The sequence below is a fragment of the Podarcis tiliguerta genome (assembly GCF_965153285.1).
Source record: "Podarcis tiliguerta genome assembly, chromosome: 4".
NCBI classification, from domain to species: domain Eukaryota; kingdom Metazoa; phylum Chordata; class Lepidosauria; order Squamata; family Lacertidae; genus Podarcis; species Podarcis tiliguerta.
This window is the reverse complement of record NC_139537.1, coordinates 101,196,435-101,209,790: the sequence shown is the minus strand read 5'-3', so window position 1 is coordinate 101,209,790 and position 13,356 is coordinate 101,196,435. Positions and strand designations below refer to the sequence as shown.

Below are 13,356 nucleotides of genomic sequence, written 5' to 3'. Positions count from 1 at the left end.
GCAGCGCCGTTCTGCACGGCTAGCTGTCCATTTGCAGGCTGCCGAGGGGGCTTGGCTGGGGAGGCGTCTCGAGGAGGAGAGGAACCGGAATGCAAATCCTCCCAAGACGCGTCTCGGGCTGAGATTTATGAACAGCGTCGCTCGAGAAGAGTCCCAGCAGTTATCCTGGGAGAAATCTGCCAAGCCCCAGAAAAGAAGAAAAAAGGAAAGAAAGAAACCCGGCCCTTTAGATAATTTCCAAGGGCTTTTGTAATTGCCCTCACAATCTGATATTCTCTCCCTCCCTCCCATCCTTAAGTGATTCATGTCAGTCTCTCACGCGGGAGTCATTCACAATTTATAAATGGCAACCTGACTTTAGTATTTATGAATCGAGATCAATGCTTTAAGCAATCAAAAACGTTCACCTTTCCCCAAATGCCTCCTGGAGGGGGCGAGGGCGAGTCTGCGCGCGTTATTTCCCTGCAAGTTTGTTGTTCACGACTAACACCTCCAACCACAGCGGAGGGAGGCCCAGAAGGCGACCCTGCGCGCCTTCTCTTCCTGGGGGGAGTCCCAGCCCTCCTCTGCTGCCGGGTTTGCTTCTCTCGAGATCGCGCAGGAGGCAAAACGAGCGAGGCCTTCTCCTTTCTGCCTTGGACCCTTTTCCATTCTCCTAGTCCTGGTGGAGGACAGGGTGCACCTGGGGAAATCCCCTTCCCGGGTACAACAAGGCACGGTGGTGTGCGGATTCCCCCCTCCCGCTACTGAAGACTTGCGTGGCAAAGGGGAATTAGGGGTGGGGGGACTGGCACCCCAAGTGTAAGGGGCTTAAGGTCTTCTTTCCATGCCAGGGCAGGGCTTAGCCTTAGCAGGAATAATGAAGAGAGCGCCCTTGGCCAGGCGCACAAGGCTTTCCTTCCCCAACCAGTCCTCACCTGTCTTGAACGGAGATTTCCAGAGCAAGTGACGAGTTGGGAGCAACAGCGCGGCCTTGGCCCCGGATGCGTTTACACCTCCACTAGGACTGGGAGAGCCGGGAGGAACACGACGCCTAGTCAACTCTCCGCTGTTGTTTCTGGTCCTCATTGAGAAGGAAGGGGAGCTGTAGACCAGGGTGCCGAAGACCGGTCTACAGGATCTCAGCTCCCCTCCCTTCTCAACGAGGACCAGAAACTTTTGTTTCAATTACAGTGCCCAAAGTTGGCGAAGAGCTGCGTGCCTCGGGAGCCACCCCACAGACTTGCAGCCTTGTCTCCGCCGCTGCCTGCCCGCCGACCCCAGCGCACCTAGTTTTTAGTTGATTAAAAATATTTTTAATTCGCGCCTTAACCTCAGGAGGGTTGGCTTGGTACAAATCATTGCGCTCTTTGAGTAGCGGAGAAAGGGGACTTTGGATGCGTTTACAAACATGAATCTGACCAAACTGCGGGTGGCAGTGGAAGACAGGAGTGTCTGGCGTGCTCTGGTCCATGGGGTCACGAAGAGTCGGACACGACTGAACGACTAAACAACAACAACAACATGTGCCGCCCCTTTGCGCGGGACTGAATCGGATCATCTTCGCCTTGTTGCGCTTTTGCAAAAGGGTGACCGAGGTGCGCTGGCACCCTTGCGAGTAGTTCAGTGACCTCTCCGCTACCTTCTCCAAAGGTGCTTCCCATAGCGCCACTCTCGCGTCCAATGCGCGACTGCTTGAATCGCGCAGCTTCTCAAGGGAGCGAGTGCGGAGCTCCTCGAGTCCCCTCCACCCCGCCTCATCCAAAGGACGCCTTGCAGGGCGTGGGCAGGCCAGTATACCTTCCCCTAGGCTGGGGGGCAGAAGGGCCCGTGGGAACCTCAATCCCCCCCCCCTTATTTTGCAACAGCCATCAGTCAAGCAAGATGGCAAGGGGTGTTGTCGAGAGATGCCCAGTGGGGTGCTGCTCGCTGCAAACTGGCAACAGGTTTGCGTTGTGTTTTCTCATGCGTTTCTTGGAAATGGCAAATCCGGAATAAACAAAACGGAGGCGAACGTGGACGACTCTGGCTGCACGTGGACCCTGCGAAAGGGAGGGGGAGCTGCATACACCGTGAGGCGCACCCCCCCCCCCGAGAACGCACCCCCTATTAAAAGCCCCCGGAGCAGAAGGAGACGCCGCGTCGCCCGCGCACGCGAAAGAGGCGGCGGCGCCCCGTCCCGCTTTCCGCTCCCGCTTCTCCCCTCCGACTCCCTTCTCATCAATGACAGCGAAGCCCGGGGGTTCTGGCCCCGCCCCGCGGCAGCCCGGCACTCGCCCCTCATTGGAGGCCGGCCCCTCGGCCTCCCCCGCCATTGGCTGGCGAGAAATCAGTATCAATGTTTAAGCGGCGGCGTGAGGTGAATAGAGTCAGTCGGCAAGACGGAGGCGGGAGCCCGCGAGAGAGCGAGCGAGCGAGGGAGCGCGGGGCTGCGCGGCGGCTGCTGCTGCATCCGGCGAATGCTGCAGAAAGGGAGGAGGGGGAGGCGCCACTGCCGATCCTCCTCCTCCTTGGCTACATCCAACTGTTGCATCTGCCTCCGGTCTTCCCAGCCGTTACCTGCTGCGGGATCGAAGCGGGATGGATTTGCTCGCTGCGGGCTCCGCGCGCCCTCCTGCTGCGCGTGGGGTTTGACCCACTGACCCACCCGCGAGAGGATTTTTTGCTTTCAGGCGTGGGAAGCGGCCGAAGCAGCCTTCGCCTTCCAGCGGATTGCAGGATTCGCTCCTGGCCCGTCGATCCTCCTCAGGACTTACATAGAGATACAAAATACCAGCAAGAGAAGACAACTGCTTCTCACGTACATCCAAGCAGTGCCGAAACTTGCCAGAGCTGTGCTTTTCAGGCTGCGTGTGTGCGCAGTGCGAGCGTGTTTCTCTCCCGCCCCCCACCACTCCATCTGAACTCTGGGTGTTTCTATCACACGTGATACCCGGGAAAACAAGGGGCACAGCAACCTTGCATCCAAAAGCAGCGGGGGTGGGGGTGGGGATTCCGGGCTGATTCTCGCCCTCTCGGACCCTCCTTCAACCTCCAGGGGCCGAGGCGAGCAGAAGTGGATCCGAGGCCAGCACCCTCCCCACACCTGGGCTCCCCCCAGCTCTGCGTGGATTGCAACAAATGGCATTATTTTGAAAAGCAGCCTCTTTTCCTGCTCCCACTCGGCGCTTCTGAGACTAGAATTGCATCCTCCAGCCCGGACTGCCGGGGGGGGGGTGTCTTGGGTGTCCAGAGCCCTGGAAGCTGCAACTCTCGCCTGCCCCGGAGCAACGTGAGGCGCTACTGACTGGGTGCTCTGTGCTTTCTGTTTTTGCTCGGCGAGCTTTGACTCATCCAGACGCTTCGAAACACCTGCAGTTCTGGCTCTGGCTTCCATGGACGACAGCCGGGAGAGAGTAAAGACTGTTCTGTGAAATCCTGACATCCCGTCCCAGGGAGGGAGTTGTGCGTGTGTTTGTTTTAAAGACCCTTCATCCACCAGCAATAACCCCCCCTCCCGCCACCCCAAATCTCTCCCCATTTTGCTGTCGCTCCACAGACACGTATTTCTTTAAAAAGCTTGTGAAAATGCACCGAAGCTGCTGGCTGCTGCAGCCTCATGATTTTCCCTCCCAGTTTCTGAGAGCATTTTTTTAAAAATAAAAGGATTCGAAAATATTTTTTTTAGCCAAGCTGTGAGAGCTCTACTCGGTGAAGAGGACAAAAGTGGCATTTGCGGTGGGGAGGAGATGGAGGCGCGAGGAAGAAAAGAGGGGCGATTGAAGGCGCTGCCTCGTGAATGCAAAGGCTGTTTTCCCTTTTAGGGAGAGACTTCGTGTGTGCGCGTCTCTCTCTCTCTCTCTCTCTCTCTCTCTCTCTCTCTCTCACACACACACACACACACACACACACACACACACACACACACACACACACACAGCGCCCACCTCTCGCTTCCCCCCTCCCCCCCCTTCCATTCTATGCGCCCAGCCATGAGTTGCCTGTTGATTTCCTCTTGACGGCCAAGACAGAGAGCGAGGCAGGCAAACTGAAATTAAACTGCAGCGAGGAAAGTGCAGAGCTCTCGCAGACACGCACAGAGGCAGCAGCGAGAGGCGGGCGGGCGAGGGGCTCGTCGCGGTGGTGGCGGCGGCGGCTCCTCCCGATCTCCCAGGCGCAGCAACCCCCGGCGTGCCTCTGACGGGGCCGGCGGCTGATTTTTTCTTTTTTTAACTGACCCCCCCTCCCCGTCTCGTTTTGCCGAGAGACCCACTGCAAATCTGGAGGAGGAGCGGCTCTGGCGGGCTCTGAATCATCTCTCTCTCCCCCTTCCTCCCGGAGGAGGATCTGGTGTGTAGGACTTACAAACCTGCAGAGACCCGGCTCTATCGGGGGGCTTTTGGACAGCGCGCTTTGCCTCCCCTCCGACTGAGAACATTATTTCTGGCGCCGCAGGAGGCGGCCAAGCGGGCGGCGGGTCCAGCCGGAGAGATGCGGCGCTCGGCAGCGGCGCAGCCGGCGAGATTTCATCGGCGACTGCAGCAAGAGGCTCGCTGAGGAAACCCGGCAGCCGGAGCCGTCAGGCGTCGCTTCCCCGCCGCCCCCCCCCGCAAGTCTTGGCCGAGCGACTGCGGCCCCCTCCCCGCCCGGCGGCTGCTCGCCCCTCCCTGGCCGCGCTGGCGGGGCTGCGCTTCTGGGCCAGGCGCCTTGGAGCGAGGAAGCGCTTCCGTGAGAACACGCGCGCACTCTCGCCCTCAAGTCCCAGCATTTGAGGAGATTTCTGCTTCGGGTCCAGAAACGAAGCTGCGTGGTTCCGAATTATTCTCTCCGCCCCGCTCGCGCCCCGCGCCCCGAAGTTGGACGCAGCAAGGGGGACCCGCCCGCCCGCCCGCCCGCGCGCTGCCTCCATGGTGGGGCTGGCGGGTCTGCGCGGATCTTGGCGAGCAACAGGTCCTGGAACTTGAGCGAGGCGGCGGCGGCGGCGGCGAGCCGGGGCGCAGCGAGGCGGCGGGCGCGACTCCCGGCCGCGGGGAGCGACGGCAGAGCGGGCGGCCTCGTCAGGGGGCTTGGTGGGCGCGCCCGGGGATGTGGCCCCTTTCGGCCTGCTCCTTGCTGCTGTGCTGGGCTCTGCCTGCCCTGACGCTCAAGAACCTGAACTACTCGGTGCCCGAGGAGCAGGGCGCCGGCACGGTGATCGGCAACATCGGCCGCGATGCCCGGCTGCAGCCCGGCGCGGGCGGCGGGTTGCCGTCCCTGGAGCGCGCCCGCGGCGCCAAGTCCACCTTCCGCGTGCTGGAGAACTCGGCGCCGCACCTGCTGGACGTGGACGGCGAGAGCGGCTTGCTGTACACCAAGCAGCGCCTGGACCGCGAGGCGCTGTGCCGGCGGAGCGCCAAGTGTCAGCTGTCGCTCGAGGTGTTCGCCAACGACCAGGAGATCTGCATGATCAAGGTGGAGATCCAGGACCTGAACGACAACGCGCCCGCCTTCCCGTCGGACCAGGTGGACCTGGACATCTCCGAGAACGCGGCGCCGGGCACCCGCTTCCCGCTGGCCAGCGCCCACGACCCGGACGCCGGCGAGAACGGGCTGCGCACCTACGTGCTCACCCGCGACGACTACGGCCTCTTCTCGCTCGACGTCAAGGCCCGCGGCGACGGCACCAAGTTCCCCGAGCTGGTGGTGCAGAAGCCGCTCGACCGCGAGGAGCAGAGCCACCACACGCTCGTGCTGACGGCGCTCGACGGCGGCGACCCTCCGCGCTCGGGCACCGTGCAGCTCAACGTGCGCCTCATCGACTCCAACGACAACAGCCCCGTCTTCGAGGCCGCCTCCTACGTGGTGGAGCTGCCCGAAAACGCGCCGCTGGGCACGGCCGTCATCGACCTCAACGCCACCGACGCCGACGAGGGCACCAACGGCGAGGTGCTCTACTCCTTCAGCGGCTACGCGCCGGAGCGGGTCCGCGAGCTCTTCAGCATCGACCCGCAGACGGGCCTCATCCGCGTCAAGGGCAACCTGGACTACGAGGAGGGCGGCCTGGTTGAGATCGACGTGCAGGCGCGCGACCTGGGGCCCAACCCCATCCCGGCCCACTGCAAAGTCACCGTGCGCCTCGTCGACCGCAACGACAACGCGCCCACCATCGGCTTCGTCTCGGTGCGCCAAGGGGCGCTGAGCGAGGCGGCTCCTCCCGGCACCGTCATCGCCCTGGTGAGAGTGACGGATCGCGACTCGGGCAAGAACGGGCAGCTGCAGTGCCGGGTGCAAGGGGATGGCAGCGGCGGGGACGGGGCCGTGCCCTTCACCCTGGAGGAGAACTACGACAACTTGTACACGGTGGTGACAGACCGGCCTTTGGACAGAGAAGTGCAGGACGAGTACAATGTCACCATCCTGGCGAGAGACGGGGGCAGCCCTCCACTCAACTCCACCAAATCCTTCTCTGTCAGGATCCTGGACGAGAACGACAACCCTCCCCGCTTCAGCAAGAGTCTCTACGTGCTGCAGGTCCCTGAGAACAACATCCCCGGGGAGTACCTGGGCTCTGTGCTGGCCAAGGACCCAGACCTGGGGCAGAACGGCACAGTGTCCTACTCCATCCTGCCAGGGCACGTGGGTGACGTCTCCATCTACACCTATGTCTCCGTCAACCCCACCAATGGCGCCATCTATGCCTTGCGTAGCTTCAACTACGAGCAGACCAAGCACTTTGAGTTCCATGTGTTGGCCAAAGACTCTGGCTCCCCCCACCGAGAGAGCAACGCCACCGTCCGCGTCACTGTCCTCGATGTCAACGACAACGCTCCTCTCATTGTCTTGCCAGCCCTCATCAATGACACCGCCGAGCTCCAGGTCCCGCGGAACGCTGGCGTTGGGTATCCCGTGGGCACTGTCCGTGCCATGGACAGCGATTTTGGGGAAAGTGGGCGCCTCACCTACGAGATTGTGGAAGGCAATGAGGAGCACCTCTTTGAGATGGACCCAACCAGTGGGGAGATCCGCACACTGCACCCTTACTGGGAAGAGCTGAGCCCTGTGGCTGAGCTGGTGGTCAAGGTCAGTGACCACGGGAAGCCCAGCCTTTCCGCAGTGGCCAAGCTGATTGTGCGGGCCTTGGCTGGACCTCTGCCTGAAGCAGGGGAGCCCCAGGTGAATGGCGAGCAGCACAGGCGACCCCACTGGGACCTGTCCCTGCCTCTGATCGTCACCCTGAGCACCGTTTCCATCATCCTCCTGGCTGCCATGATCACCATTGCCGTGAAGTGCAAGCGGGAGAACAAGGAGATCCGCACCTACAACTGCCGCATTGCTGAGTACAGCCACCCCCAGCTGGGTGGAGGGGGTGGTGGCGGAGGTGGGGGAGGAGGCAGCGGCGGGAGCAAGGGCAAGAAGAAGAAGATTAGCAAGAACGACATTATGCTCGTGCCCAGTGAAGGGGAGGACAGCCGGGGGCCCCTCAATGTCATGAACGTGGTCAGCAGCCCCTCCTTGGCCACGTCCCCCATGTACTTTGACTACCAGACTCGGCTGCCCCTGAGCTCGCCCAGGTCAGAGGTGATGTACCTGAAACCTGCCTCCAACAACCTGACTGTGCCGCAGGGCCATGTGGGGTGCCACACCAGCTTCACAGGGCAAGGGACTAACGTCAGTGAGGCTCCCCCGAGCCGGATGTCCATAATTCAGGTAGGAGACTTTTAGAAATCACCCGAAACTCCCTCACTGCCCAGTTGCATTTTAGGTCTGCAGTGAAACCTGCTGAGAGGCCTCTCTCCAGGCATCCCCCAAGATGGGCTGGCTCAGGGTTCAAAAACCTGCCCCCATTTGGGCCTGATTCTTGTTTCAGTTCATTGGTAGCAGGTTGATTGGAAGTTAGGTCAGCAAAATAAAAATAAAAAATGGCACACCAATGAAGCATTACGGTACTGTGAAACTGGTGCACATTTAGACCTAGAACCACTATGTTTGATCAGGTTTCTCAGAACTGGAAATTGGTCAGCAGAAGTGCTTTCTCTGAGGTTTCACTGTAATATTCCCAGGGAAAATGGGCAGGCCCATCCCTCGCTGCTGAGTGGAGATGGTAGATATTGTTCAGTTTAATAAAAAATATATCTACACATATGGGGTTTGATTTGAGGAAATTTGCAGATGCAGTGTATGTAGCTCTCCATTCGTGTGTGTCAAGGTGAATTCTGTTTGCAAATGTATGTTTTCATGTTTAGAATGTCCTATTAAATATATCTGTACACAGAGATATACTGTACACATAATATTTATTTTTGACATAAGAGTACTGTGTGCCCTTGCCACTTTTTCTTCATGACCAAAAGAACTAAGCAGTTAAAAGAGACATAAATTCTGCAGTGAGATTTGCTAGATTGCTACTATCTGATGAAAGTTAAACACTTTGAAATTCCACAGAAAAGGTTTTAGCCATGTGCCGTTACCCGCCCTGCCCCCCCGTTGGCTCAGATTGTGCTTAACTTCAACTGGATTGAGAATATATGTTTAGCTGCGTATATGTTTAATTTATATTTTTAGCTCCACTTCACGGGATTCAAATATACAAACAAATAAATAAAAAGGAAGTGAAAGCACAATATTTATTCTTGGCATGAATTGACATTTTGATTTTTGCCTTGTAGCCAAGGACTTCAGGCTGACCCTGCAGGCATGCGTGCTCCTCATTTGATGGCAGCAAATCAAATGGCGACTTGCATGTATGAATGGACCATCAGAGTTTGAATACAATGGATAACATTTTAATATTGTACATTCTCTTGACTATAGTGCTTTTCAGTGGAGTCAGTTCATCCATTCAGCCAGCATTTATCAAGGGTTGCACCGCTGAACTGTCTAGTAGCGTACATGTATGTGTAAATCTGCTCTGAAATGGTTTAATTTTTATGGTGCAAGTACATGTGGGGCTACATTATGCTTTTACCTGAAACTGATGGCAGATGTTTGTGGAATGGCAATGATCCAGCCAAAATTAATTACTTTTAAAGTCTAGTAGAGGCTGAAGCACATGCACAACTGTCTACCTGTAATGACTAATTTAAACATGCTCAACTTGGGGGGGTGGGTTGCATGGCACTCATCTCTTTACTTGCAAACGAGGGTGGAATGTTGTGCATTGGTTATTGGTTTTAATTCAGAGAAGGAAATTATTTTCTTCAAGGAGGAAGATCACTGGTTTGGAATAATGATGCTATGGAAGTCATCTCCCAGGGTCTCAGTATTTCCAAATCATGCCCTTCTTATTTCAGAGGGCTGTTGTCGAGCCAGTGGGCTATAGATGGCATCTCAATAACCTGCACCAGGAGGCTTACGTTTAAGCTCAGTTTTGCTGAAACCTGAGGATTTCACTGGGGTGTGTCTCAATCTACACCTAATTCAGGATGAAGTGGTTGCATTCTAGATTGTTCCACTTCGGTTTGCAGGTGGGGGGGGTCATATTTTTTCAAACACTGTTTTATGCAAGCCCTCTGCATGGTAGTAAAATACTATATACATTGGGATTCAGCTCTTGTTGATGTGCTGGTCTATTACATGCAGGGAGCATAAAAAGCACGACCCACCCTCACCTAAAATTTGAAGCGGTACATTTCAAAGTTCCACCCCTTCATTTATTCTGCATGATGAGTAGATTGTGTCTAAGCCCTGTGGAACAGGACTTGACCTGGGTTTGTTTTCTTCTGTGTACAAATAGTGGTAGTTGTGGAATGATGTTTGCCTGTGACAAAACAACCTTGTGCAGGCTCTGGATAATGGCTGCTAAACACGTTGCCAGTGTCGTATGTTTTGTCCCGGGTTGCTTCTAATATGCTATTCTGAGTCACAGGGGAATGATCTAAGTGTATCAGAAGTGACAGAGACTCATTTATGTTCCAGGCTTAATGGGGAAAGTTGCTCTCTTGCTCTTGGTGCACTGAAAAGAAATTATAATGGGTTTGAGATTTTCATTTCTGCATGATTTCATGTACTTAAGGTTGCTGCTCTTTTTTGTCTTTCTGCCGCTCGCAGCAATCCTATGCAAACATACGTGGAGTAAGATCCATTGACATTAAGGGGATTTTTTTCTGAGTAAACGTGTGGAATTGGGCTTCCGAAGGCCACTCCCCTACATTCTGTCCTGCTGCAAGTTACACTTCGTCACACTCCAGTGTCACCAAGAAACAGAACACAAAATGTGCCCATACACATTTTGAACTCCCACTCGAATGGTGTCGCTGAATGGCTCATGTTTCAAGTTCCTATGTAGGTGACTAGGCTGTTGTTCATTTCTGGGGGTGGGGAGTGCGGCTCTTGGAACCAATGTTGAGGGGAGAGCAGAAGCTGTCTCCACCAAAAGGAATCCTGTGGGCCTCCAGCATGCCCCCCCCCCCCCGCCCATATAATAGGTTGCCATCCACACTTCCCTGGTACGTCATTATGATGGACTAATCTCCAATTGCTCTGCTGAGGCTGGGGTGCTGATATCTGGCAAGCCTTAGGCCCAAATACTGCAGTCACCGATCCAGCAGAGTTATGTCTTTTAATAACTGCAAACCCCCTTGCAAGGTCACTGTGAACGATTCTTCAATTCCCACTATTGAGTTGTATTACAGAAACAATTTCATTTTATGCTTATCATGAATGTGTGTTGCTATCAATTAGGTGAGCTGAGCAATACTCAAAATTTGAAATTGATTTTAACAAAAAGTGACACTTGGAGGAAGAATATCAGGTTAGGGCAGAACGGAAGGTAATTTGATTTATAATTCATGCATTTAAAATGGATATTTTTTTTCCTAGTGGCATTTGTCTAGATCATGTCTGTCTTAAAAATGTAAAATGGAGTAATTAGAATACCAAGCCCTCTAAAACCCACCCTCTCCAAAACCATTTTTATCTAGTGTAATAGTTACTTAAATCTTAGAGAATTATATTTTGCTAAAACCATGTAATTATCCATCTAGAGCAAATAACACATGTATTGATGGTGCTGAATCATTAAAGATTTTAATGTAGTGTAAAATCCCAGTTGGCAAACATGACTTGTTTTGCTTTTTTACATTGTAATACTGCATAATATCTTTTTGTCCTGAAATTTATATAAAACTGAAAGAGGAATTTCCTCCCTTAAAAAGGTGTTCTGTGGTTTCTGTATATATGTAATAAAATGCTAACCATGGATGGGAACTAACTGCAGGATCTGTAACATGGTGTGGCAGAGGGGATTATGGAGTCAGCAGACTAAATTTTCCCTCCTTTTTTTCCACCTAGGAAAATCAGGGGCCCCAAGGTTTAGGCCATAAGTAATAGTGCCCCTGGTGTGACATGTTCTCGAAAAAGACACTTGAATCAAGTGGTAGGTGACTGGTTTCTGTGGGTTGTGGGTATGAGGCTCCTTGGGTACAAGTTGAGGAGCTACTTCCAATCTGCAGCTCGTAATGGAAACCTCCATCCTGGAGCTTAGGACAGAATCTTAGAGCTTCTGCTCCAGCCTCATGTTCTGTGTGGGAGCTGCAGTTGGCCATCCAGCCCCTGCTTAAATACCTCCTGTGAAGCTTCTCCTGTCTTTTCTTGGGCAGAAATGCCACTTTCCTCCATTTTTGGCTTGAAAATGCTAGGATAGGGAAAGGCTCGTTGAATTGCTCCATTTCATGCAATGGTACAGATGGACCAGTGCTAGAAACCCAGGTTAAGGGAGTTAAATAAAAATACTTCCTCAGATATGAATACGAATCTTGACCCACATAGTCTCAGCAGGCCAGGATGCCTCAAGATGCTGGCGCTAGCATGAAATAATACTCTTTCCCTCAAATAACATGGGCTTTAAAAGGAAGCGACTGCGTTATTAGCTGGCTCTTCACCTTTCCTACACAAGTGTCGCAGTCATATGGTACGGTACAGCTTTTCTGGGACTATATCACATCAGGCTGCAGGTGGAGGAATCTCATGTTTGAATTCTTTCCCATGGGGAAAAATAAAAATCTCCCTGCACAAGGAAAAGCAACTGATGTGTTGGATTTCTGTGCTTTTTTCTTTTCACGGTGGCAAATAATCCAAGTGTAGAAAGTTATCAGCGCACCTGATGTTGATACCTCAAATTTCAGTAAGAACCACAACAGCCGAAGTGCTAAAATAGTTCAAATGTTTTTTGGGATGTGTTTTAAAAAGTGAACCCCAATCCCTTACCCCCATACATTTGTAACTGTGAACTCTTTACATCTCCATGCTTTTTAGTCTTCAGAACAAACTGTTAACCCCCCCCCCCCCCCAAGATCTACTAGTAAAACTCTCTGGGTGTTTATTTCCTTTTTGCATGATTGCAGAACAGACTACATTTTGTAATACTATGCATCTGGAACAGTTATTGTGTTATAAATCATGAAATCTAAAAGGCAGCACAACATGGCAATTGCAGGAGGGAGGAGTTCTGATCCATTTCCACTCCTTTTAGAACAAGCTCCCACAGAAACAGGAATACTAGCAAGGGTGAACTTTTCTTGGTTAGGGAGCTGGCTCTAAGAGGGAATGATCCATGGTGGCTGGTTTTCATGTTCAGGTAATCCAGAGGGGATTGCATGGGAGAAAAAGTAGAGCTTCAACTCACCCTTATTTTGGATGTGTAATATAGTATTACGTACTCCTATTATTGTGAGGTTATTCTGGGCTGAGGAGGCTGGGGAGAGAATGATTTCCCCAAGCTCAGGGTTCTTGCATTATTCTACAAAACCCTTAACAACTTGGGTCCTTCAGGACCGCCAGACTCCTTACATCCTTTAGGCCCTCTCCCAGTTGGATGTGCAGGGCTTGATGAATACTCAAAAAATAAAATCCAGAAGGCATATTATGTGTAAGCTTTTCTCATTACATGGCTAATTATAACTGATTCCCCCCCCCCCACCCTGTTGTTTCCTGTTTGTAACCTTCATCTGAACCTGCTGGACAGTTCTTAAGTTCTTATACAGACCCAAGTCACTTAAGTAAGGCAAACAGGGATTTGTTCTGTTTCTTTCAGATATAAGCATCCTTGCATGTAAAATCAGAAGAAGAAAACTTGTGTGGATAAGTGCAGTAATTTCATGCTAACAGTCACACACAAAAGGCTTGTTTTTTGGGGGTGTTTTTTTACTTCTGGCAAACAAGCCACTCTTTCTTTTTCTCTACATTTTCAGAAAGATGAAAGAGTTGATGGATAAAGGGAAAGCAGCAGATATAGGTTCTTTAAAGTGACATGACAGCAGCATTGAAAACTATCTACATATGCAAGTCGTGCTGATGATCATAGAGAATATTTACGATTGTACTTGTGATCTGGTGCGGAGAGATTTGTAAATATAGCAAGAGTGGAGACAGAATAAGAGAACCACGGCTGCAGATTTTTATTGAGCAGTGGCAACAAAAAAG

General features: G+C 52.9%; 1 protein-coding gene across 13 annotated transcripts in view; it reads left to right on the top strand.

Annotated features, from left to right (window-relative positions):
• The first annotated feature begins 3,046 nt into the window (after window positions 1-3,046).
• Window positions 3,047-13,356, top strand: part of PCDH17 (protocadherin 17) — a 138,226-nt gene continuing 127,916 nt past the window's right edge. For 5 of the 13 annotated variants that reach the window (XR_014510072.1, XM_083435800.1, XM_083435806.1 and 2 more), the window contains exon 1: window positions 4,976-7,644. Coding sequence is in view for 12 of the 13 variants with exons in the window: in XM_083435800.1 (XP_083291926.1) it covers window positions 5,044-7,644 (2,601 nt within the window). In the remaining variant the exon portion in view is untranslated. Of the gene's footprint in view, window positions 7,645-13,356 lie in introns of all 13 variants that reach the window. The other 8 variants (XM_083435804.1, XM_083435801.1, XM_083435802.1 and 5 more) reach the window with 4 other exon arrangements.